The sequence below is a fragment of the Siphateles boraxobius genome, unplaced genomic scaffold (assembly GCF_051911475.1).
Source record: "Siphateles boraxobius isolate OS27281-9 unplaced genomic scaffold, OSU_SipBor_1 26, whole genome shotgun sequence".
In the NCBI taxonomy this organism is placed as follows: Eukaryota; Metazoa; Chordata; class Actinopteri; order Cypriniformes; family Leuciscidae; genus Siphateles; species Siphateles boraxobius.
The window spans coordinates 22219599-22241934 of NW_027508876.1; the positions used below are offsets into that span (position 1 = coordinate 22219599).

At 36.6% G+C, this 22336-nt stretch overlaps 3 protein-coding genes across 5 annotated transcripts in view; 1 reads left to right on the forward strand and 2 right to left on the reverse strand.

Annotated features, from left to right (window-relative positions):
• pld1b (phospholipase D1b) overlaps positions 1 to 3262 on the reverse strand; it is a 33067-nt gene extending 29805 nt beyond the window's left edge. Inside the window, exon 1 of one of the 2 annotated variants that reach the window (XM_077244979.1) lies at positions 3122 to 3262. The gene's annotated coding sequence lies outside the window, so the exon portion shown is untranslated. The remainder of the gene's footprint in view (positions 1 to 3121) is intronic. The other variant, XM_077244980.1, reaches the window with a different exon arrangement.
• A 3488-nt stretch (positions 3263 to 6750) lies between these two features.
• On the forward strand, positions 6751 to 8992 carry ghsrb (growth hormone secretagogue receptor b). The gene is made up of 2 exons (XM_077244981.1): positions 6751 to 7630; positions 8460 to 8992. Exons 1-2 carry the CDS (start codon positions 6838 to 6840, stop codon positions 8765 to 8767), a joined length of 1101 nt encoding a protein of 366 aa, XP_077101096.1. The 5' UTR covers positions 6751 to 6837; the 3' UTR covers positions 8768 to 8992.
• A 4602-nt stretch (positions 8993 to 13594) lies between these two features.
• Positions 13595 to 22336, reverse strand: part of fndc3bb (fibronectin type III domain containing 3Bb) — a 66751-nt gene continuing 58009 nt past the window's right edge. For both annotated transcript variants that reach the window (XM_077245005.1, XM_077245004.1), the window contains exons 24-26: positions 20522 to 20688; positions 19660 to 19787; positions 13595 to 15542 (exon numbers count right to left, since the gene is read on the reverse strand). In XM_077245005.1, the coding sequence (XP_077101120.1) occupies positions 15243 to 15542; positions 19660 to 19787; positions 20522 to 20688 (595 nt within the window). In that variant the 3' untranslated portion in view covers positions 13595 to 15242. The remainder of the gene's footprint in view (positions 15543 to 19659; positions 19788 to 20521; positions 20689 to 22336) is intronic.

The window sequence follows — 22336 nt, forward strand, 5'->3', positions numbered from 1 at the left end:
AGCATATCTGATTTATTTCTGAAAGAAATCACTTTAATTTCGCCATCACAGGAATAAATTACCTTTTTAAAATATAGTAAAATAGAAAAATATATATTACTGTTTTTTTTTAAACCAAATGTATGCATCCTGCTTGGTGAACATCTTCGTGAAAAAAAAATCCAAACTTTTGATTAGTGTACATAACTTAGTTTAATGTGTTAATTTGGTGAATTTGACAAAGAACGTTTATTTTTTTTATAAAATAATTTGAATTTGTTCAAATAAAATAATGCAATTGACCTTTCCCCTTGATATGTATGTAAATTCCATAATTTAATCATCAGAGCAAAAACTAGTGACAAACAATCAAATAATTCAAGTACTGCTGTGGACCTCTATTTTCTAAATTTACAAAGCAATGCAATGCATTGCAAATAATGTATTGCCTGCATCAAACACAGATCAGACATGTAAATCTTCAATTTACAATCTAAAACAGGCCTAAGCTTTGTGTACTCATTCCCACCCTTGAACAACATTAGTTGGAGGCAGTGTTGATCAGTTTTATCCAGGTGCTGGTGATATATTAACTGCATGTCCAATAGAATGGATCCTGCCTAGTGCTTTTCTAAAAAAATTAGAGAGGAGGGCTAACACGCCCCTAACAGGAATTTCTTTCCTTATTCATTTTTTTATTGAACATCAAAGCACAATAAAGGCATGTTGTCCAGCTAATGCTCAGAAAGCAGATAAATATGGCAGTGCTGAGCACATCTGAATCCACATTGCACCATTACTACTCTATGTATTATTGCAGCTAAATTATGCACACAAGCATCTCCATATTGTTTGGGCCATCTGCAGAAATTGCATTACATTCCTTTGGTCCCTTAATGAGATTTCTGATCTTCATGAAAAAAAAAGTAATGTTCTTAAGAAAAAAAGAAGAAAAAAAAGGATATTGGCAAAGAAAATCCATGTGGATTTGATTTGAAACTGCAGACATGATCAAGTGTAAATCTTTGGAGTAAGCGCCCTCTAGTTGTGACCAACACGTATTATTTTTTTATTTCCCTCCTGATCCTGCAAGTGACTTAATGTTGTTAAAACAGACTGGGATTTGATTAAACACAGCTTGTGATTTAATTTAACACCAGGTCTGCTAATTGCAATTCTGTCATCCCTAATAAACACTATGCTCAGTAAACAGTGTCTCAAGACTGATTCCAAAGAATGTCAGATTTAACACAAATACCAAATCAGAAATTAAACGACTAGCTTGGTTGACATGTGACCTGCGACAGCATCTGTTTATTGTTTCAAACTGAAGACAGATTGTGTGTGTATGGTCACAGGACTTTCATTGACCCGGCAGTCATTCCCCTCTAATTGCTCTGGACATTGCATTCCAACACTACATCCACACATCAATGCTAATTTCGTAAGTCATTTCGTAATAAAAGAGGATCATATGCGTGGAGCTTCTAGAAAAATCCCAGATACATGAAACATGAACACAGCCTATCTTAGGATCGCTATTGCTAATCCTCACTTGGTGGACTCAACTTCCTGTCCCTCGATTTAAAAAAACATAGAATTACACATAGACCACAAACTCCATTTCCTCTTTCCTCAAGGCCAACACACACGCTTGGTCATGCCACTATATTATTTGCTTTGTAAAATGTTAAAAACAGAACCACATCTCTAAGTATTGACAAAAAAAGGTTCTCAAATATACTACTATCATGGTTTCATGTGCATTGCAAAGAGGATCCAAAGTGTGATGATGCACTTTAACCACAATGAGAGCACAACACCACCAATGTTTCTTTTGAACTTGCTCAACATGCAAAAATGGTAACACAAGTACAGCCCCCTGTGTTTAATAGAAGAGGAGGAAGGGTGATATCGCTACAGGGGAAAAAGTGGTTTTGCAACTTTTGCAATACGATTAAGTAGATAACATGTAGATAAGGCGTCTCCCCATGTATAACATCAACATTATCATCTGACAGCTCAGTTGTAATCAATAGACCGGTCATTTCTCATGGATGTATGCCTAGTTCTCAGAAGCCACACCCATGGTTCTTGCAAAAGTGCAGTAATACAGTTACCGTCTGTATCCAAGACATAGCCTACACATTATCTAAATGCGAGTTGTTGTCAGATGGGAAAGTTTTCATCATTAGGAAACAAAGGGTAAAATTGCCAAATACAACACATATCACACACCTTCCCACTAAGTCAACCAGACACTCCCATTCCGTCTCAAGATCCTTGAGGGGATCGTACGGTTGACAAAAAAATAGAAAGACTTTATAACAAACTTTATAGAACTATAGTGTGGTCAGACTATAACGATTATAATGTAACTCATGTTCATGTAAAAAATCTTAAGCAAATCCTGAATTTTAGTCTAGAAAATGAACTGTATTCATCATATATTTTTGGATTAATCTCACAAAACCTGAGAAAAAGTATATTTTCTTATATGTTATACAAAATTACATATGCAATGACTTACAAAAAAATAATAAAATATCTATAAAAAATTGGATATATATGCTAAACGTGGCCTGTACACCATATTTTTGAGAGAAAGGGTCCAAAGGATGCTACATGGAGTAAACGGTCAGACTTGGGTCCTAGAAATTACGTTTCAAGCTAACATTAACATAAAATGAAGCACACAAAGCTCCTCCGTTTGTTAGTATTTTTCCTAAACCTGTCAGTCAGCTGTAGCAGAATCAGTTCAAGTCGTCGAAGTTGCCCTGCAGGTACAGCAGGTTGTTTCCTTGCAAAATTAGTCGGTGTGGACAATGATATCATAACTGCATTATTGGAAAGGTGTCAAAGCCTATACGCTTACTTAGTTAATCTAAACAAATCAAAGAAAAACCCAAGATGTCTCTTTTATAGACTCTGATCTGATGTGATTCAGTCCAGATGCAATATAGGACTGACCTTCTGTTGCCATGCATTTCAAACGTCACTCACTCGTTGCTGCACTAGGACAGAAAGCTTTGTACAATACTCTGTTAACATGTCATTACTTTTCCGCGAGATAAAACGCACTCGGTAAATTTCTACTCCGAGAGCAGAGCGTTAGTTAGTCATAAAACCCATGTAAACATACCTGATTGAGAAAAAAAAAAACTAGAGGCACGTCCCCGCTGCTCTGAATCCGCTTCTCGAATATAAAGTCAGCACGAGAGGACTCGAGTGCGGATCATCTGGCTCGCGCTTCCTCTTCTGTACAGTTGGACCCGCCCATGATGCATACGTCTACTCGCTGAGATGTTTTGGGTGTTAAAAATAACATTTACCGTGTTCATAAACTGATATATGTTCATCATCTGGTTTTGAAAAGTATTAAGGAAGTAAAATATACACTATATTTATTCAGTAGTTTATAAGAAAGGGGTTAAAACGGGTTTACTTAATGTTGTAGTTGCCACCTGTAGTTGTATAAAATTTGATTAGCCAACAATAAGCTTTCCAAGAATGTTGATTGTATCACTCACTTGATGTTGTCTTTGTTCGTGGCGGTTTATGTGCGCAGAAGTTGTCTGGGGTGAGTAGCCTAATTTTGCAGATGTTTTCAAAGCTCATGTGTTTTCTTTTGCCAAAGGCAAAGACTGTTGTTTTAAACATAAAAAGTCAAAATGCAGCGTCAGAGATGGTCTTTTTGATGGTTGATTCAAGGGTTTGTGGCTCTATCGTTGGAAAAAGCCTAAATGGCTAACTTGGATCACATGTGCCTTGATATAACCAATCATATTACATCACTGAATATCGTTCAGCAGAGCCGTTAAATTAAATTTAAAATAGAGTTTCGTTTTTAGCGATACCGAAAATAATAAGTAGGTAACGTTAGCCCTACTTATTTTAAATAAGTAATTATTCACGACTGCTAAAAAAGTATGTTCTTTTCCGTGCACAATGCTCTTTTTTTAGGTGTAAACTCTAAACTCTTAAAATTGGCTAAGGTTGCAGCAGCAGGTTTGCCTTTACGTGCCTTTATGGTAACGTTAGCTTTCCCTTCTCCACAAAATTGTTTGGCGCGGTTTCCCTCAGGGGGAATTAGAAAACGTGTAATGGATACTAGATACTAGAGTATTGCGCCTGAAGGATTCGAGTAGGCTCCTTGGAAGGAGAGGGAAACTCTGTCGCTCCGCTCCACTCATTTACGGAGATCCTGTCCGGGTGTCAGTGTGCTCTTCTGTGAAGATATTCAAGTTACTAAACAAACTGGCCAATTTTGTTGAATATTTTCTGAACAGTTTTGTTGAATAATTAATATTTGTTTACATATGTAACGATACAGAACTAGACTAGGCCTACTGTATAAATCAGCATGGCTGTGATTACCTGCAGGCTGCAGCCTATATATGTTTCATATGAAATCTGGAAATCATGAACATTGGGGGAGCCACCTACTGTAACAGTCTCCACGGGCAAAACGTCTTATTAAATAAAAAGGTAATATAGTTAGGGTTAGAGAGCTGAAAACAATGCAAGGCTACCAAACGGGTTTGCGGCAGACACAACCACATCAGACCGACTGCAACAGTGGAAACACTGCGGCTGTGTCTCAAAGCCCTGTGAGCTGCCTACCTAAGCAGCTTCATAAACGCTCTGATACCAATCAAAAATGGCTGTGTAGGTAGACTGCTAAACAAAAATTCATCTCGTTCTGTTAACCTCAAACAAATTAGGGTAATCTCGTTTACTAAACACATAAATCTTATATTGCATCACACTGGCTTCTAATTGAGGCAGGATAGTCATTAGGGCCCCTTCCTGCATGCCAAACGTGCCTATAGTGTTACTATGATTTTACTGACACAAGGGAAGCATTTTTTCCTTTCCTGCTATCGGAAAGTTTTTTAAAGGTCAGAAAATACTCTGTACACATAGCAGCAATATTTTAAAATGCTTATGAATGTTACATTACAGAATCTGATACTACCTATCTCAAGCAATAGAGTAAAAATAAGAAAGAAATGATCTCTTTGTGATTTACAGTAAATATAAAATCTAAAACAACGCTTTTTAAAAGCTTTTACAGAAATACAATGTTAACATTATTGACTTTTTTGGGAGTATGGTCATGTCAATGTGTGGTTCCAAGGATATAATGGTCAGATCATGTCTCAAATGTTTTAAAATATTTTGTGTGTGCAAATGAAACCAGATGCAACTTGCTGTTTGTCAGAGCTGTTGCTGCAATCTGCAGAAACCCAATATACTGGAAAAGCTGGAAGGGGTTTTAAATATGGAATATTTAATAAACACAACTTATTCTCAATATTTTTTTTAATTAATCATTTACTTTATGAAGTCTCGGGCTTCTTTTCTTTTTTCGTTTTCAACTTTTGAAATATTTTGAGCTAGAAATATGAGAAACTGGTATCTTTTAAGTGACAATGCTGCCATCGTGTGGTGAAAATCGGAAGATTAGTGTTCCTAACCCCCCCAATATACATTTCTCTGTTTAAACATGCAAGTGTTTTCAGATTTATATATAAAAAATGCAGATATTTAAACAGATATTTTTGAGAAGCAGACCACTTGAAAAGCAAAATAAAGCCTTTGTGAAATCTGTGGCATTTCTGTCACACTTGAGTAAAATATTATGACTTTGTAAGTCATAATAACGAGAAACTTTTTTTTGTAGTAATCACTTATCTCATATTAAAGAGAAAGTAAGGCTGTGTCCGAAATCACCCCATATACCCTCATTCACTATTCTCTAGTGCATTGTGGGATTGAATGAGTGCACTCGATAACGTACACTATGGTTTTGGACACCACTACAAATGGCTGTCCCTTCAAATAGTGAAATGGGGCGAAGCCATAGTGAGTAATCGATGCTCCCTTGTTTTAGTGGTGCATTGTGGGATTTTTAGGGAGCAAACGTTCCAGTGGACTGGAAGGATTTTCCGATTGAGACAGCCCTTATAATGGCTGACTCCCTGATTCAGTTCCCTGACAACTGAACTAAGGAGCTGATTGAGACGCACCCTAAGTCATTATTATGAGAACCTAAGGCTGTGTCCGAAATTGCCCCTATTCACTATTCCATACGTTACTCCACTAATGGATTGTGCACTCGTTATTGCGGACGGTGCATTGTGGGATTGAATGAGTGCACTCGATAACGTCCACTATGGTTTCGGACACCACTACAAATGGCTGTCCACTCAAATAGTGCCCTATTTAAGGGTATATGGGAAACAGCCTTCGTCATAAGCTATTACAATAAAGTTTCTCATTGAAGAATTAGTTGAGATTGAGAAATCCAGCACTGTTTCATTAAGAAAGAAACCAAACAAACAAACAGCTTTCAGCACCCTGGACAGCAGCAGTCTCAGCTTCACTCACTTTTTATTTAACCAAAGCACGTGTCACGATGATTTTTTTTTTTTACATATTATTTTGTATAAGATGGTATATTCACACCACCAGGTGGCATACAATATACCTATTAAAACCATTACCCATCGCAGTGCAATCCAGCTTTCAGTCGTTCTATTAATGTATTTCGTATCTTATTTGTTAGACATGCTAAAAACACTAAGGAAAGTTGCAAACGTACAAAATACATAGCTAATGAACAAATGCACAAATCTGCCTTTCACAGTCCAATTAGTCAAGGCATCGTGTGCGCGTGCGTGGAGTGGATCGTGTACCCCCCGCACGCAGCTCGGGGCGCATCATTAACAGGTTACTCGCGTACACTTCTCATGCTGTGCACTGAACACCTGTAAGATGTGCATGGAAACAACAGCTGGGTGGATATCATGAGGTGCCGTTAAGCCCAAGCAAATCCTCTGAAATTTCATCATAATGACTAATTGGACAAACGTGTCCAGCTGCCCGTTCAGCATCACTTTATGCGCTGAGGACATTATGGACAGTAATGCAACTGATGAGGACTTTGAGTACCCGGTCCATCTCTTCCCAGCCCCAATACTGACTGGCATCACAGTGACGTGCTCTTTCCTGTTCCTCGTCGGAATTGCTGGGAACCTGTTGACCATTTCGGTGGTCACTAAATACAAAGACATGCGAACCACCACTAACCTTTACCTCTGCAGTATGGCACTTTCAGACCTGCTCATTTTCCTCTGCATGCCCCTCGACCTGTACCGGGTCTGGCGGTATCGACCGTGGAACTTTGGCGACGAGCTGTGCAAACTCTTTCAGTTTGTGAGTGAAAGCTGCACGTACTCCACCATCCTCAACATCACCGCGCTGAGCGTGGAAAGATACTTCGCTATTTGCTTTCCCTTCAGGGCAAAAGTCATCGTCACTCGGGGTCGAGTAAAAGTGGTGATTTTACTCCTCTGGACTGTGGCTCTGTGCAGCGCGGGACCTATATTCATTCTGGTTGGGGTCGAGCACGAGAACGGCACCAACTCCTGGGAAACCAACGAGTGCAAAGCGACCGAATATGCCATCCGGTCCGGACTGCTTACTATGATGGTTTGGGTCTCCAGTGTGTTTTTCTTCCTCCCGGTCCTCTGTTTGACAGTGTTATACAGCCTCATAGGCAGAAGGCTGTGGAGAAGAAAGGAGAATCCAGTCGGACCTATTTCTAGTCGAGATAAGAACAATAAACAAACGGTCAAAATGCTAGGTGAGCTCAACGATGCCCTGAAAAGTCTGACAAATACTTTGTGTATTATTATATTATGTTTGAAAATCATAGGCTATATAGCCCATTATATGCTAGAGCTATGTTGCGTGCACACTCTAAACAATGCTGGGTTATTTAACTCAAATTTGGGTCAAATATGGACAAACCCAAATGTTGGGTTAAAAGTTTTGATTTAAATTTAACCCAACTTTCAATTTCAACTGTACATTTTTTAAATACAATTTTAACCCAACATTTGGATTTGTCCATATTAGACCCAAATTTGGGTTGAAACAACCCAGCATTAAATTAGAGTGTGGGTTTCATTCAGAAACATTTATTTTAAAAAATATATATATTTAAAACAATAGTTTAACTTAATAAATATGTATTTACATCTAACAGAACAGACGCTATTCAAATGCCATGTTCATAAAGCAATAAGCCACGAGAAGGGATTTTACAGTTTTTAAATCAAATAGTTCTACATAAAAAAGTATTTAAAAAATATAATAAAAGTATTGTTATACGTGTACATTGATCTGTATTTTTGACATTAAAGTTTACATTAATTATTAAGCAGAATAAATGTTTTGCTCATTTTGTGCACGACTGCAAATGTATGCAGCAAAAAAAAAAACCGTTCAATCAGATAGTGATTCGACTCAGCCGTGAGTAGCCTAACCTCATCATTTCCGACTCGAAATAATTGATACTAAGCATGTTTAAACACTATCTTTGAATATCGTATTAAATGTATTTATTTATTTATTTTAAAATGTAATTTAAAAACCATTAAAAACAATAACTTTCTCTCTCCCTTTATCAGCTGTGGTGGTTCTTGCGTTTGTTCTCTGCTGGCTGCCGTTTCACGTGGGTCGTTATCTCTTCTCCAAGTCATCCGAGGCAAATTCTCCCATCATCTCCCAAATCAGCGAATACTGCAACCTGGTCTCATTTGTGCTGTTTTACCTCAGCGCTGCGATCAACCCAATCCTCTACAACATCATGTCGAAGAAGTACAGGAGCGCGGCGTGCAAACTTTTCGGATTGAGGCGCGCTCCCGGACGATTAGTGCAGAGCATCGTGAACGCGGAGAGTTTTTCGGTGTGTAATGAATACAGCTGGAGCACGTGATATAGGAAAAGTCCTTTTGAGACGTGCACCTTTCAACACAGACTAAAAAGACTATAAAACACTGAATGAGAATGAAAAGGAAGTCAACATCAACCTCCATTTTGGTGATAGTGAGATTATGCATTTAATTGCAACCATCCACTGAGTCATCTGATATCATAAAAGCCATTGCATATTTTCAACTTAGCCTGTATATAGCAGTAAAAAATAATCGAACTGCTGAGCCCTGATCACACTAAGTATATTAAAGGGATTGTTCACCAAAAAATGAAAATTCTGTTCGTAATTACTCAACCTCAAGTCGTTCAACCTTAAGACTTTCGTTCATCTTCGGAACACAAAATCAGATTTTTTTTTTTTCTGAAGAGATTTTTTCAGATTTTCTGAAGAGACTCAATCACTTTATATAATGAACATATTTAATTAAGGCGAGTACAAACCTCTTGTGGAAGCTCAAAAGTGCTGCGTAACAGGAGAATGAACCTCATTGGTTATTGCAGAAGCTCAAACATGCTGCGTAACAGGAGAATGAACCTCATTGGTTCTTGCAGAAGCTCAAACGTGTTGCGTAACAGGAGAATGAACCTCATTGGTTCTTGCAGAAGCTCAAACTTGCTGCGTAACAGGAGAATGAATCTCATTGGTTCTTGCAGAAGCTCAAACGTGATGCGTAACAGGAGAATGAACCTCATATACTTTATATAATGAACATATTTAATTAAGGCGAGTACAAACCTCTTGTGGAAGCTCAAAAGTGCTGCGTAACAGGAGAATGAACCTCATTGGTTCTTGCAGAAGCTCAAACGTGCTGCGTAACAGGAGAATGAATCTCATTGGTTCTTGCAGAAGCTCAAACGTGATGCGTAACAGGAGAATGAACCTCATTGGTTCTTGCAGAAGCTCAAACGTGCTGTGTAACAGGAGAATGAATCTCATTGGTTCTTGCAGAAGCTCAAACGTGCTGTGTAACAGGAGAATGAACCTCATTGGTTCTTGCAGAAGCTCAAACGTGCTGCGTAACAGGAGAATGAATCTCATTGGTTCTTGCAGAAGCTCAAACATGCTGTGTAACAGGAGAATGAACCTCATATACTTTATATAATGAACACATTTAATTAAGGCGAGTACAAACCTCTTGCAGAAGCTCAAACGTGCTGCGTAACAGGAGAATGAACCTCATTGGTTCTTGCAGAAGCTCAAACGTGCTGCGTAACAGGAGAATGAATCTCATTGGTTCTTGCAGAAGCTCAAACGTGCTGCGTAACAGGAGAATGAACCTCATTGGTTCTTGCAGAAGCTCAAATGTGCTGCGTAACAGGAGAATGAACCTCATTGGTTCTTGCAGAAGCTCAAACGTGCTGCGTAACAGGAGAATGAACCTCATTGGTTCTTGCAGAAGCTCAAACGTGTTGCGTAACAGGAGAATGAACCTCATTGGTTCTTGCAGAAGCTCAAACGTGCTGCGTAACAGGAGAATGAACCTCATTGGTTCTTGCAGAAGCTCAAACGTGCTGCGTAACAGGAGAATGAACCTCATATACTTTATATAATGAACATGTTTAATTAAGGCGAGTACAAACCTCTTGTGGAAGCTCAAAAGTGCTGCGTAACAGGAGAATGAACCTCATTGGTTCTTGCAGAAGCTCAAACATGCTGTGTAACAGGAGAATGAACCTCATATACTTTATATAATGAACACATTTAATTAAGGCGAGTACAAACCTCTTGCAGAAGCTCAAACGTGCTGCGTAACAGGAGAATGAACCTCATTGGTTCTTGCAGAAGCTCAAACGTGCTGCGTAACAGGAGAATGAATCTCATTGGTTCTTGCAGAAGCTCAAACGTGCTGCGTAACAGGAGAATGAACCTCATTGGTTCTTGCAGAAGCTCAAACGTGCTGCGTAACAGGAGAATGAACCTCATTGGTTCTTGCAGAAGCTCAAACGTGCTGCGTAACAGGAGAATGAACCTCATTGGTTCTTGCAGAAGCTCAAACGTGCTGCGTAACAGGAGAATGAACCTCATTGGTTCTTGCAGAAGCTCAAACGTGCTGCGTAACAGGAGAATGAATCTCATTGGTTCTTGCAGAAGCTCAAACGTGCTGCGTAACAGGAGAATGAACCTCATTGGTTCTTGCAGAAGCTCAAATGTGCTGCGTAACAGGAGAATGAACCTCATTGGTTCTTGCAGAAGCTCAAACGTGCTGCGTAACAGGAGAATGAACCTCATATACTTTATATAATGAACATGTTTAATTAAGGCGAGTACAAACCTCTTGTGGAAGCTCAAAAGTGCTGCGTAACAGGAGAATGAACCTCATTGGTTCTTGCAGAAGCTCAAACGTGTTGCGTAACAGGAGAATGAACCTCATTGGTTCTTGCAGAAGCTCAAACGTGCTGCGTAACAGGAGAATGAACCTCATTGGTTCTTGCAGAAGCTCAAACGTGCTGCGTAACAGGAGAATGAACCTCATATACTTTATATAATGAACATGTTTAATTAAGGCGAGTACAAACCTCTTGTGGAAGCTCAAAAGTGCTGCGTAACAGGAGAATGAACCTTATTGGTTCTTGCAGAAGCTCAAACGTGCTGCGTAAGAGGGGAATGAACCTCATATACTTTATATAATGAACATGTTTAATTAAGGCGAGTACAAACCTCTTGTGGAAGCTCAAAAGTGCTGCGTAACAGGAGAATGAACCTCATTGGTTCTTGCAGAAGCTCAAACATGCTGCGTAACAGGAGAATGAAGCTCATTGGTTCTTGCAGAAGCTCAAACGTGCTGCGTAACAGGAGAATGAACCTCATTGGTTCTTGCAGAAGCTCAAACGTGCTGTGTAACGAGAGAATCAACCTCATTGGTTCTTGCAGAAGCTCAAACGTGCTGTGTAACGAGAGAATCAACCTCATTGGTTCTTGCAGAAGCTCAAACGTGCTGTGTACCGAGAGAATCAACCTCATTGGTTATTGCAGAAGCTCAAGCATGCTGTGTAACAGGAGAGTGAACCTCATATACTTTATATAATGAACATATTTAATTAAGGCGAGTACAAACCTCTTGTGGAAGCTCAAAAGTGCAGCGTAACAGAATGAACCTCATTGGTTCTTGCAGAAGCTCAAACATGCTGCGAAACAGGAGAATGAACCTCATTGGTTCTTGCAGAAGCTCAAAAGTGCTGCGTAACAGGAGAATGAACCTCATTGGTTCTTGCAGAAGCTCAAACGTGCTGCGTAACAGGAGAATGAACCTCATATACTTTATATAATGAACATGTTTAATTAAGGCGAGTACAAACCTCTTGTGGAAGCTCAAAAGTGCTGCGTAACAGGAGAATGAACCTCATTGGTTCTTGCAGAAGCTCAAACGTGCTGCGTAACAGGAGAATGAAGCTCATTGGTTCTTGCAGAAGCTCAAACGTGCTGCGTAACAGGAGAATGAAGCTCATTGGTTCTTGCAGAAGCTCAAACGTGCTGCGTAACAGGAGAATGAAGCTCATTGGTTCTTGCAGAAGCTCAAACGTGCTGCGTAACAGGAGAATGAAGCTCATTGGTTCTTGCAGAAGCTCAAACGTGCTGCGTAACACGAGAATGAACCTCATTGATTCTGGCACGTCAAGCAAACATGCTTTAGCTTCCTCTTACCTGGTGTGTGAGTTGATGAATGTTTAGATGTGAATAAAAGCCTCAATTCAATCTGTTCATCATAGAGACCGTGTCTCTTCAGAATTTTTTTATTAAACTGCTCAATTTATATAGATTAGTTTTACGATCTCTTTATAAATGTTTTGAAGCGTTAAAGAGTCTGTTGTGTAGCTGTCAACAGAGGAACAGATATCGCTCAGATTTCATTAAAAAAATCTTCATTTGTGTTCCGAAGATTAATTATGTCTTGCGTGTTAGGAACTACATGAGGGTGAGTAATTAATTACAGAATTTATAAAATATTGTAATGCTGACTGAAAAGTTTTTTTTTTATTTGAAATAATTAAAAGGATATATTTCATTTATTTTTTATTAATGGTTGCATTTTTAACTTTACGAGCAACATACCTAGTGCATACACCAAATATTAGTGTAAATATAATAACAATATCATCAACAGACACCAGCAGTGTGACGATTCCCTTTACCCTGGTATTCATGCAAACTGTACATATGCACACTACCCAAAATGCCTTAAACTGTGTGAAGTACTGGATGACAGAGCACTGTAGATGTAAGCACTCTAACATTGTACCCTATGTGGGAGAGATACAATGGTGCTGAATGATAACATCCCATGCCATTTAAAGCCCATCACCAAGCTTATACCATTGGATCATAGTACATAAATGCATAGCAGCCATAAAAAGTGCACTTATTGCAGGTTTGTGAACAATGCTGTGTTTTGTAAGCTTTGTGTTTGACTTCAGTATGTGTTTCTTGTTGGCAATGAAATTCTAATAAATGTAAAGCTTTTTCTTGAGATGCCTGTAAAACACAAGAATCTTCAAGTGGAGACATGTTTTTGTTAATGAAAATATTTATGAAGATGTTTGATATATTGTCCATATGCCTAAATTCACACTGTGATGCATTTTCTGGAAGCCGTTATTGTGTAATATACATAAAGGTTTTGATGTCTTGCAGTATTACTTGATTTTAAAATTAAAATGTTTGTTTTTGGAAATGCATTTAAAGTCTTGTCTCATCAGCACAGAAAATCCAATGAAAATGTTTGTTTTGTGTCCTTCTGTAAAGATAAAATGCAAATAATAATAATAATAAATAATTAAAATATAAAACTAATATAACTGATGGTCATAAATGAAATACAAACACCTCAAATTGTTTCAGAAATTTAAAAAAATTTATTGTGTATAAATATATTACATATATGCTACAGATACATAATCATCTTAAATACAAAGGATAGTAATTTTCAATATCTATACATTTAAATTGATATGGTAGTTTTTTTTTTTTTTTAAATATGTCTATGATTATAATTTACATCAATAAATGTGAGTTATGCTTTAAAAAAAATGGTAATATGGAATGGTTTTCATGAAACAGTATGCAAGCATGGAAAACTATGTCTAGGTCATTTATTACCTGATATCCAGCTAAGATCAGCTAAAAAAAATTAAAAAGAAAAAAGTATGTATGTTTTCCACTTAAACAGATTCTGGGTCAATAGTTCTTAAAAAAAAAAGTGTTCTTCAAGTGTTTCCACTTCAAGTTTTCTAGTGTCAAGTCATTTCAACTTCTTTTAATCAAAAAACAATGGAATGTTAGTCTAAAAAAGTTCAGCAATACATATATACGATGAGTAGTTAAAAGAAGTAAAAATAAAAATGCCAAGATTTGGCTTAAACTTGCTGTTGTGCAGATGAAATCACAAGGTCGATCAGATATCAACCTTTTCAGAACCAAAAACAGAATAACAAACAATACAAATATATCTGAAATAAGAAAGCTTAATGATGTTAAAATGCTGCGGTATATTTGGAAAAAGAATAAAGATTTGTCATAAAAAAGACATGCTACATGAGGAAAATATTGACAGTTAAATGACAGTTCTGATTCTTGTAATAAATAAATGAAGATTGCACTGTGATTTGCATTATAAAGTAAAAGTATATAGCATAAATAAATCCAACCAAACTGTTTCTGTATACCTTATTTGCTCACTAACTTTGGTTAAGGGCTGATTGAGCTAGTAAACATGATCATGTACTGTATGTGACCAGGGTAAAGGGTTATTGGAATACTGTAAGCAGCAGATCTGAAATGATTTGTCATGAAAGATTGGAATTGTGGATTTAAAGGCACAGGTTCACATCACATTAAGTCCCTGAGGTACAAACACTCCAGACTTCACAACACTTCACAACATTGATTGATTGCAAAGACTGTCATTTGACTCTCTTTGGACTGACAGTTGCTGGTGTTTTTGGAATTTTTTCCTTTTTTGTTTCCTTTTTTTTTTTTTTAAGACTAACGAAAGTATAAAGCTTTTAAGAAGCTTTTAGACAGACTTTCCAGGGGCACAGATAAGAGAAAGACAATAATGGTGCTGTTTATCTGTCTAGACACTGAATTAAAGATAATCAAAACTGACCATTAAAAAACAACATCCTCAGACTCCATTCTCGCATAACTTGAGATCCGAAAGGCCACTTATTACTTTAGTGTTAAAAATCTCCTAAATACTAAATATAAAATGTATAAAATATGCTACAGCATCTTAAACTAAAACAAAAAAACAGGCACAGACGCCGAACAGTACGTTTCATCATTACTGATTTCCTAAAGCTGTAACTCGCCTTATGGAAAAACTGTAAAAAACAAACAAAAAAACACTGTAATAAAAAATAATATGAAATCTGCTCAGGTGGTTGTTCTTAAAACTGTTAAAAGTGTATTTTGGTCAATGACTAAAAAATAATACTTGCACTAATGGTTTTGCAAGCTTTAGTTTAAAAACTCAAGTCTAAATCAGAAGCTGAAGCAGGAAGGCCATCAAGACCGAGAGAGAGGCCACCCCAAATACTATGAGGCCGGCGAACTGTTCATCTGTGAGGGTTTTTCCCATGGGCACCCTGGTGACGTCCGCTTCCACAGCCAGTGTGGCGTCAGACCGCCGCAGGTTGAAGTGAGCGGATGGGCTGAAGGACCCGAACAGCTCCTGATGGGTGTCTGCGCAGCGCCTGCATGCAAACACTCGCACCCGGTAGTCTGTGTTCCACTGTAGGCCGGAGAGCTGGAAGGATGTCTCATCTCCCTTATACACCTAAGAGACAGGAAAGTGATGCATTAGCTCAGATCAAGTTCATCCTTAATCACGGTGCATACTTTTGGATACTTAAAAAGGAATTATTATTATTATTATTATGAATAATAATAAATGTATTACAATATAAATGCAAACTTATACATGGAAATGTATAATAAGTAAATAAATGAAACAAAGGTGCTCTGTAAATATATACTATAAAAATATTATTATTATTATGCAAGGTGACTGGCATTGAATATAAAAAATTAAACAAGTAAATAAAAATATATTTAATATATATTAGTATAAACATGTAAATATTTATGTATATACATATGAACAGTATATGTATATAGATCTGTAAATAATATATTTTTAAATGCTATCCCTTATTATAAAAAAATAAGGTTACACTATTTTAAGGTGTCATCGTTACAGTGTAATTATAAATTAAATTACTGAATAATTTTAAATAACTACATGTACTTATTATAGGGTTAGGATTTGGTTGAGGGTTAGTTGCATGCAATTATGCAATATTTACTGTTATTACTATAGTAACTTCATGTAACATGTAACAAGGACACTGTAAAATAAAGTGTTACCAAAAATAATTGTTTTAGGCAGCTACAGCAAATGCAGTAAAAGAACAAACGAGGAATGAATCAACAAGATTTTAGGTTCACTGGTCATCAGAAAAGAATCCAAGATGGAAGAAAGAATGACAGACAATCTTTTCACTCGGTCTCTGATCCACATACAAAAGAGAAATCTTCAGAGCTCGCTAAGGGAATCTCAACAAGCCACTGTAATCGTTTCATCTGGAGTGCGAGACACACTGTCATGATCAATATCATATAAGAATGAGCTGTATTTCGGTTCATAAAACACTGATGAATACAGTTACATAAATGTTCTTACAAGTTCTTGCTTTAAATACAGACCTTTTTCCTCTGTGGTGCATTTAACAAAAAAAAAAAAAATGAATTTAAGCACAAGAGAAAGGAACCAAAAAGTGAAAGATAAAAAGAAAGAATTCAAGCACCTTCTGCAAGGATGTTTGTGTGTAACGGGACATTCTGCACTAATCACCCCTACAATATGCTTAATAGTCTTTATGTAGCACAAGTGCACTACTCAATGGAAGATTCAATTCCAATTCAATTCACAGCAGTAAGTCAGTGTGCTTCACAATGAGAAGCGTTTCAAAAACCAAGCTAAACTAATTACTCTACATCTTTTATTGGCAAAACTAAGTATATATAACAATAGCTGCATGAATTTGGTTGGTGACCAAAAAGCAGAAGCCATTTTTGGAAACAAGGACCAAAAAACAACAAAAACAAACACTGAGCAAATGGAAAATAAAAACATATTCAGACTTCATTCCATCTGACACATGCAGCACTCAGAAGGACCATAACATGTGTCTCCATGGAAACAAAAGAGATTTTAAGCCTCTCTATAAACGGTAGCTCAGTTTAGGTGAAGTCTTTATGCTATTGCCATGAAAGACACACAACTATGTATGAATAATTCATCTTTTCTGAATTAAAAATCCCAGTTCATTAAAGGCAATGAAAATATTAACATAATCCTGAATGTCTAGCACTAAAAACAAGGCAGAAAAAAATTATTAAAATCACTTCTTGAACACCTTAATGGTATTTGCATAAACAGGAGGATAATGGCAGCTCAGTTAAATTGTTAATTAAGCTAATATATTGCCTGGGGAAGTCCAGTCCTTTATTAAGAAATGTCAAGGGCCTTGTTGCTCAGTTTAAGGAAGTTTTGGAAACTATTTGCTTTCCAGGATTAGGTAAACCATATTACATTTGTGCCGGTTTTTCAAAGCAAAACTGGATTGGAAAGAAAAAAAAACAAACAAACAAACAAACCCCTTCTGTTTTCAATTTCCTTTTAAAGTGAGACCCCTACAGAGGCACTAAAGTATGGAAGCCTGTTTCCGCCACAGAATAAAACTATTTAATTGCGACTTCATCTCTCACAATTGACCCTTCGCAGAGAGCTTGATTGACAGGTGATCTGACCAATCATACTTCGCCATCCGCCATTTTGTCCGACAAAGCAGTCAGGAGAGTTACTAGATTAACATGGGAGGATTTGAACTTGAAAAACTGAATATACTGATGCCATTCCACGGTTAAAACAACATTCCTCCTTATGTTCATTCATGTTTATTTGATGCTATAAATGAACTAGAAGGAAGAGATGATCGGTTCACGAGCAGCTTTAACTGAGGCTCTACAGCGATCTGTCACGACACATTCAAGAGCCACAAAACGGTATTTATTGTTTAAATTTCTTTTTAAAAATGACCAAATTTGAAAGGTGAGACTTTGTTTAATATGTTTAATATCAAAAGTAACCGAAAAGTAAACTGGTCTGTCCTGTCTGTCAGCGTATTGCAGTCTCCTCTCTGATCCGCGATGTATTTTTCACTGCGTGAGAACATGGTGTGTGCGTGAGAGCGGCGTAGCTTGTCGGACATAGCGACAGTAACTAAGGGGGGCGGGTCTTTGGGAAGGGTCAATTAAGAATTTTTTTTCCCCTCCCAATTTAGAGTTCACATCTCGCAATTCTGACTTTTTTTCTCAGTTTATAATAGGTAGAGTGTATAATAGAGTAATAATAGTCATTTTTCACATTACATGAAAATATACAGGCTGCTGAAAGATGCTGTTCGTTCATTGGCCAGAGGAGAACTGGCGCCCCGACTGAGCCTGGATTCTCCCACGGGTTTTTCTCCATTTCTGTCACCTAATAGAGTTTGGGTTCCTTGTCACTGTTTCCTTTTGGCTTGCTTAGTCGGGGACACTTAAAGGGACCCTCACCCTCAAGTTGTTCCAACCCTGTATGAGTTTCTTTCTTCTGTTGAACACAAAACAAGATATTTTAAAGAATGTTGGTAACCAGACAGTTGACGGTAGCCATCGATTTCCATAGTAGGAAAAAATATGGAAGTCAATTGGGCCCATCGACTGTCGGCTTATTAACATTCTTTAAAATATCTTGTTTTGTGTTCAACAGAAGAAAGAAACTCATACAGGGTTGGAACATGACATGAGTAAGTAAAACAAAATTTTCATTTTTGGGTGATCTATCCCTGTAATATTCAACATTATTGATTTAACTGCACTGACACTATTGGACGAGAACTGAACTGAGCTGGACGATGACATCACTGTTTTCTGCGGAACTGCTTTATAGCTGAATTGAGCTTATTTCATATTTAATGATCTTTACACAGTGATTGAACCGAAATGAATCCACACTGAACTGATTTCAATAGTCCTTTTAGAGCTGCTTTACAGCAGAAATTAACTCTATTCGCATCATTGAATCATTATTTTACTGTTTATCACTCTGAATCTGCTATAAAACAATCTGTATTATATAAAGTGCATTATAAATAAAGGTGACTTGACGTTACAGTAGTGAGAATTTGGTAGGAAAATGACCTTAAAACAATGTCTCACCTTTGTGAGATTCAATCACATATATTCATGAAAAACACGCATCCTCCAGTAGAAGAGAGGACAGAAAATGTGAAACAGGAGGAATAAAAATTATCTAATTTTAATGAATAAATCCAGACAATTTCAAATGTTGTGATTTTCCATTCGATTTATCGCACCATGGAAGTGGCGTAACAAAAATCAATTCACAACAAAAGCGATTGTACACCTGGATGGACCCAATCGTGATGTAACATGTGTCCCTCTCTCTGCGTGCCTTTCCGACCCCACAGCACAACTGAATGAATCCTTTGGGACTGTGTGTACGGGAGCACTCAATTTCATTCAAATGTTGATTGTGATGAGTTAAAGCAGATAAAATGGAACGGAGAGCAAATGATGCAAATAGCTCAAGCCCTGTTTCCATTTCTTGTTCTAAATGAATTCTATTCATCGACAGCTTGTCTCCTGTGAATGTGGCCATGTATAAATCTAGCACAGAAAAAGTAAAACTACCATATGGTGTTCTTATTTCAAACATTTAAACAAAAGTACCAAACATTTCCGACTCAAGAAAGTTGAAGTTCTTGAAAAACATTTGTGGGGGCAACAGCTGCTTTAGGAAGTAAAAGATGAAGGAGTTTGAATCATACCTGTTTAAAATCAGATTCTCTGCCTCCCAGCACCTGAAGCACATAGCTGATCCGGTCTCCTCTCATTGGTGGAATACTCTCCCATGTGACCTCACAGGTATTTCCCTCTAGTCGAACAATTTTTGGGGCTGAGGGGACAAATTAAATAAAAAATAAAAAAAATTATTTTCTTCTTCTATACACTACCGTTCATAAGTCTGGGATCAGTAAGATATTTTTCAGTTTTTTATGTTTTACACGTTTGTTTGTTTTTTTGTATTTGAATCAAAAATATTTTAAAAAAATTATTGTAAAATTTATGTAAATATTTCTCATCTAAAATAAACATTTTCTATTTGAATATATATAATGTACTCCAGTCTTCAGTGTCACATGATCCTTAGTAATCATTCTAATTTGCTGATTTGCTGCCCAAAAACATGTATTATTATATCAATGCTGAAAACAGTTGTGCTGCTAAATATTATAAAAAGTTCAAAAGAACACCATTTATTTGATCCAGAAATATTTGTAACATTATAAATGTCTTTACTGTAACTTTTGATAAATTTAATTTGTCCTTGCTGAATAAAAGTATCAGTTCCTTTAGAAAAAAAAATTACATGCAGATACATATATATACATATCTATATCTATATATACAAATCTATATCTATACATCTATATATATATCTATATATACATATCTATATATATCTATATATATATATATCTATATATACATATCTATATATATATATATATATATATATATATATATATATATATATATATATATATATATATATATATATATATATATACTCATCTGTAGAGCTACAAAAGTTTGGGATTGCTATGATAAGTATAATAAATGTGGTACCTTTCAGTGTTTGTGGCAGAGATTTGGTGGTGCTGAAGGTGTACGTCTCAGAAAACGGCCCCTCGCCCGCCTCGCTCACTGCCTGGATCCGGAAACGGTACCGGCTCGATTCGCTCAGTCTCTGCAGCTTAAAAGTGTGGCTCGGGCCTCGGTAAACCACCACAAACCTAACAAGATAGTGAAGGCCTATTACAAACATGCACAAACAACACTAATTATCATTTTTAATTAACTGGCAGCCTAGTATTTCTTTTAAAATATTGAGTGCAAATGAAAAAAAAAATTGATTGATGGCTTGAGATCATATAACGCTGTTCCGTTCACTTTAATAAATAGCATGAATGTAGAAAAGATTGCACGGTACAGGCAGGCCTTCATTACCTCCATTTAAGAGTCCAGACTTTACTGCTTATATGGTTAATTTTTCAGAAGAGGAACTGTGGCTGAAAGCTTAAAACCGGGGAGAACTCAGGACTTTATTTGATTCTAAATTAGTTATCGTGGGTCAGTGACGAGCAACTCTGAGAAAGCATTAAGGCGGGTGGTCTTGATGACCCTGAGTCTCCTATTCTAATTCCCAACAGCACTTTGAGATCAAGTCTTCTCATTAACCAACTCCACCTTAATGGACCCATAAACACAAAATGTGCTTTTCAGATTATCTGCTTACATCAGAGCGAAGAAACTGCCCTATGGGTGCATCAGGGACAAATTAGAGTGAAGTGCATGCACACACACAGATATGCTTTACTATGAAAAAATGTATATTCAAACAAACAACATTTACATAGTTTGAGCAAAATTACCAAGCTTTTGATGTTGAGTACAAGACTATTGTTCTTAATTATGAACCAGGATAATTGTTAATTAAAATGAAAACCTTAAATAACTACAACTCAAAACTAAAACTTAAAAACAATATAGACATTTAAAAAAAAAGAAACTATTAAAATGACATGCAACAAAATTACTAAACATTTTTAATAAAAATAAAAATATAACTCAAAATATTACCAAAAACTATAATAGTAGGGGGGTAAAGCATTACAATCAACAAGAGTTACATAATCAGTTTACTTTTTTCAAGTAACTAGTAAAGTATCTGAGTTACTTTTTGAAATGACTAATTTCTCATTTATTTACTGACACCTCTCCTGTCTCCATGTTGAGACATCAGGAGCAAGTGCAGAGGTGTTGTGTGCGCTGTGTGAACATGATGATTATTGTGGTTCTAGACTAAATGTGAGCAGGATTTTACTCATCTCACTTACACAAAAACAGATTCAGTATTCCTCAACATTAATAAAAACTGTGAAATGCAAACTCAGAATATTACTAAAACCTGCAATAATTAAATGTTAAATTGCACAAATATAGTTTATGTATTAAGTCTCACTTTTTTATTTAATCTCTTTGGTGCTGACCTTCGATTATCCAATTCAATCATACTAATAAGCAAAAACAAACTCTTTTAGGGAGTAATGCAATATTCAAAAGAATAACACATGATACTAAAATAACAATGAACAAATAGACAAATGGCTTTCTTATATGTTATATCATTTTACAAGTCAAACCAATAATTTCTAAAAGTCTAGAACAAACACTCACCGACTGCAAGACTGACTAACATTTTTACCTAAAGGTAACAAAGGTACCTTTACATATAGGTCAATTAAATATTTAAAGCCCACAATCATTTGGTTCCTCGGTGCATTAAAGGCTTCATAAGTCGTCTAAAAATACATATAATTTAGCCTATTTATTCAAGACTTCATTAAGACCAATTAGTCATCTCTCAGACTAGTTGATTAT

What these genes read in the sequence shown, in the direction of transcription:
- ghsrb (XM_077244981.1), top strand. Translation starts at nt 6,838, where the DNA reads ATGACTAATTGGACAAACGTGTCCAGCTGCCCGTTCAGCATCACTTTA. An exon ending in ACAAACGGTCAAAATGCTAG is followed by an intron (nt 7,631 to 8,459) that starts GTGAGCTCAACG and finishes TCCCTTTATCAG; the next exon opens with CTGTGGTGGTTCTTGCGTTT.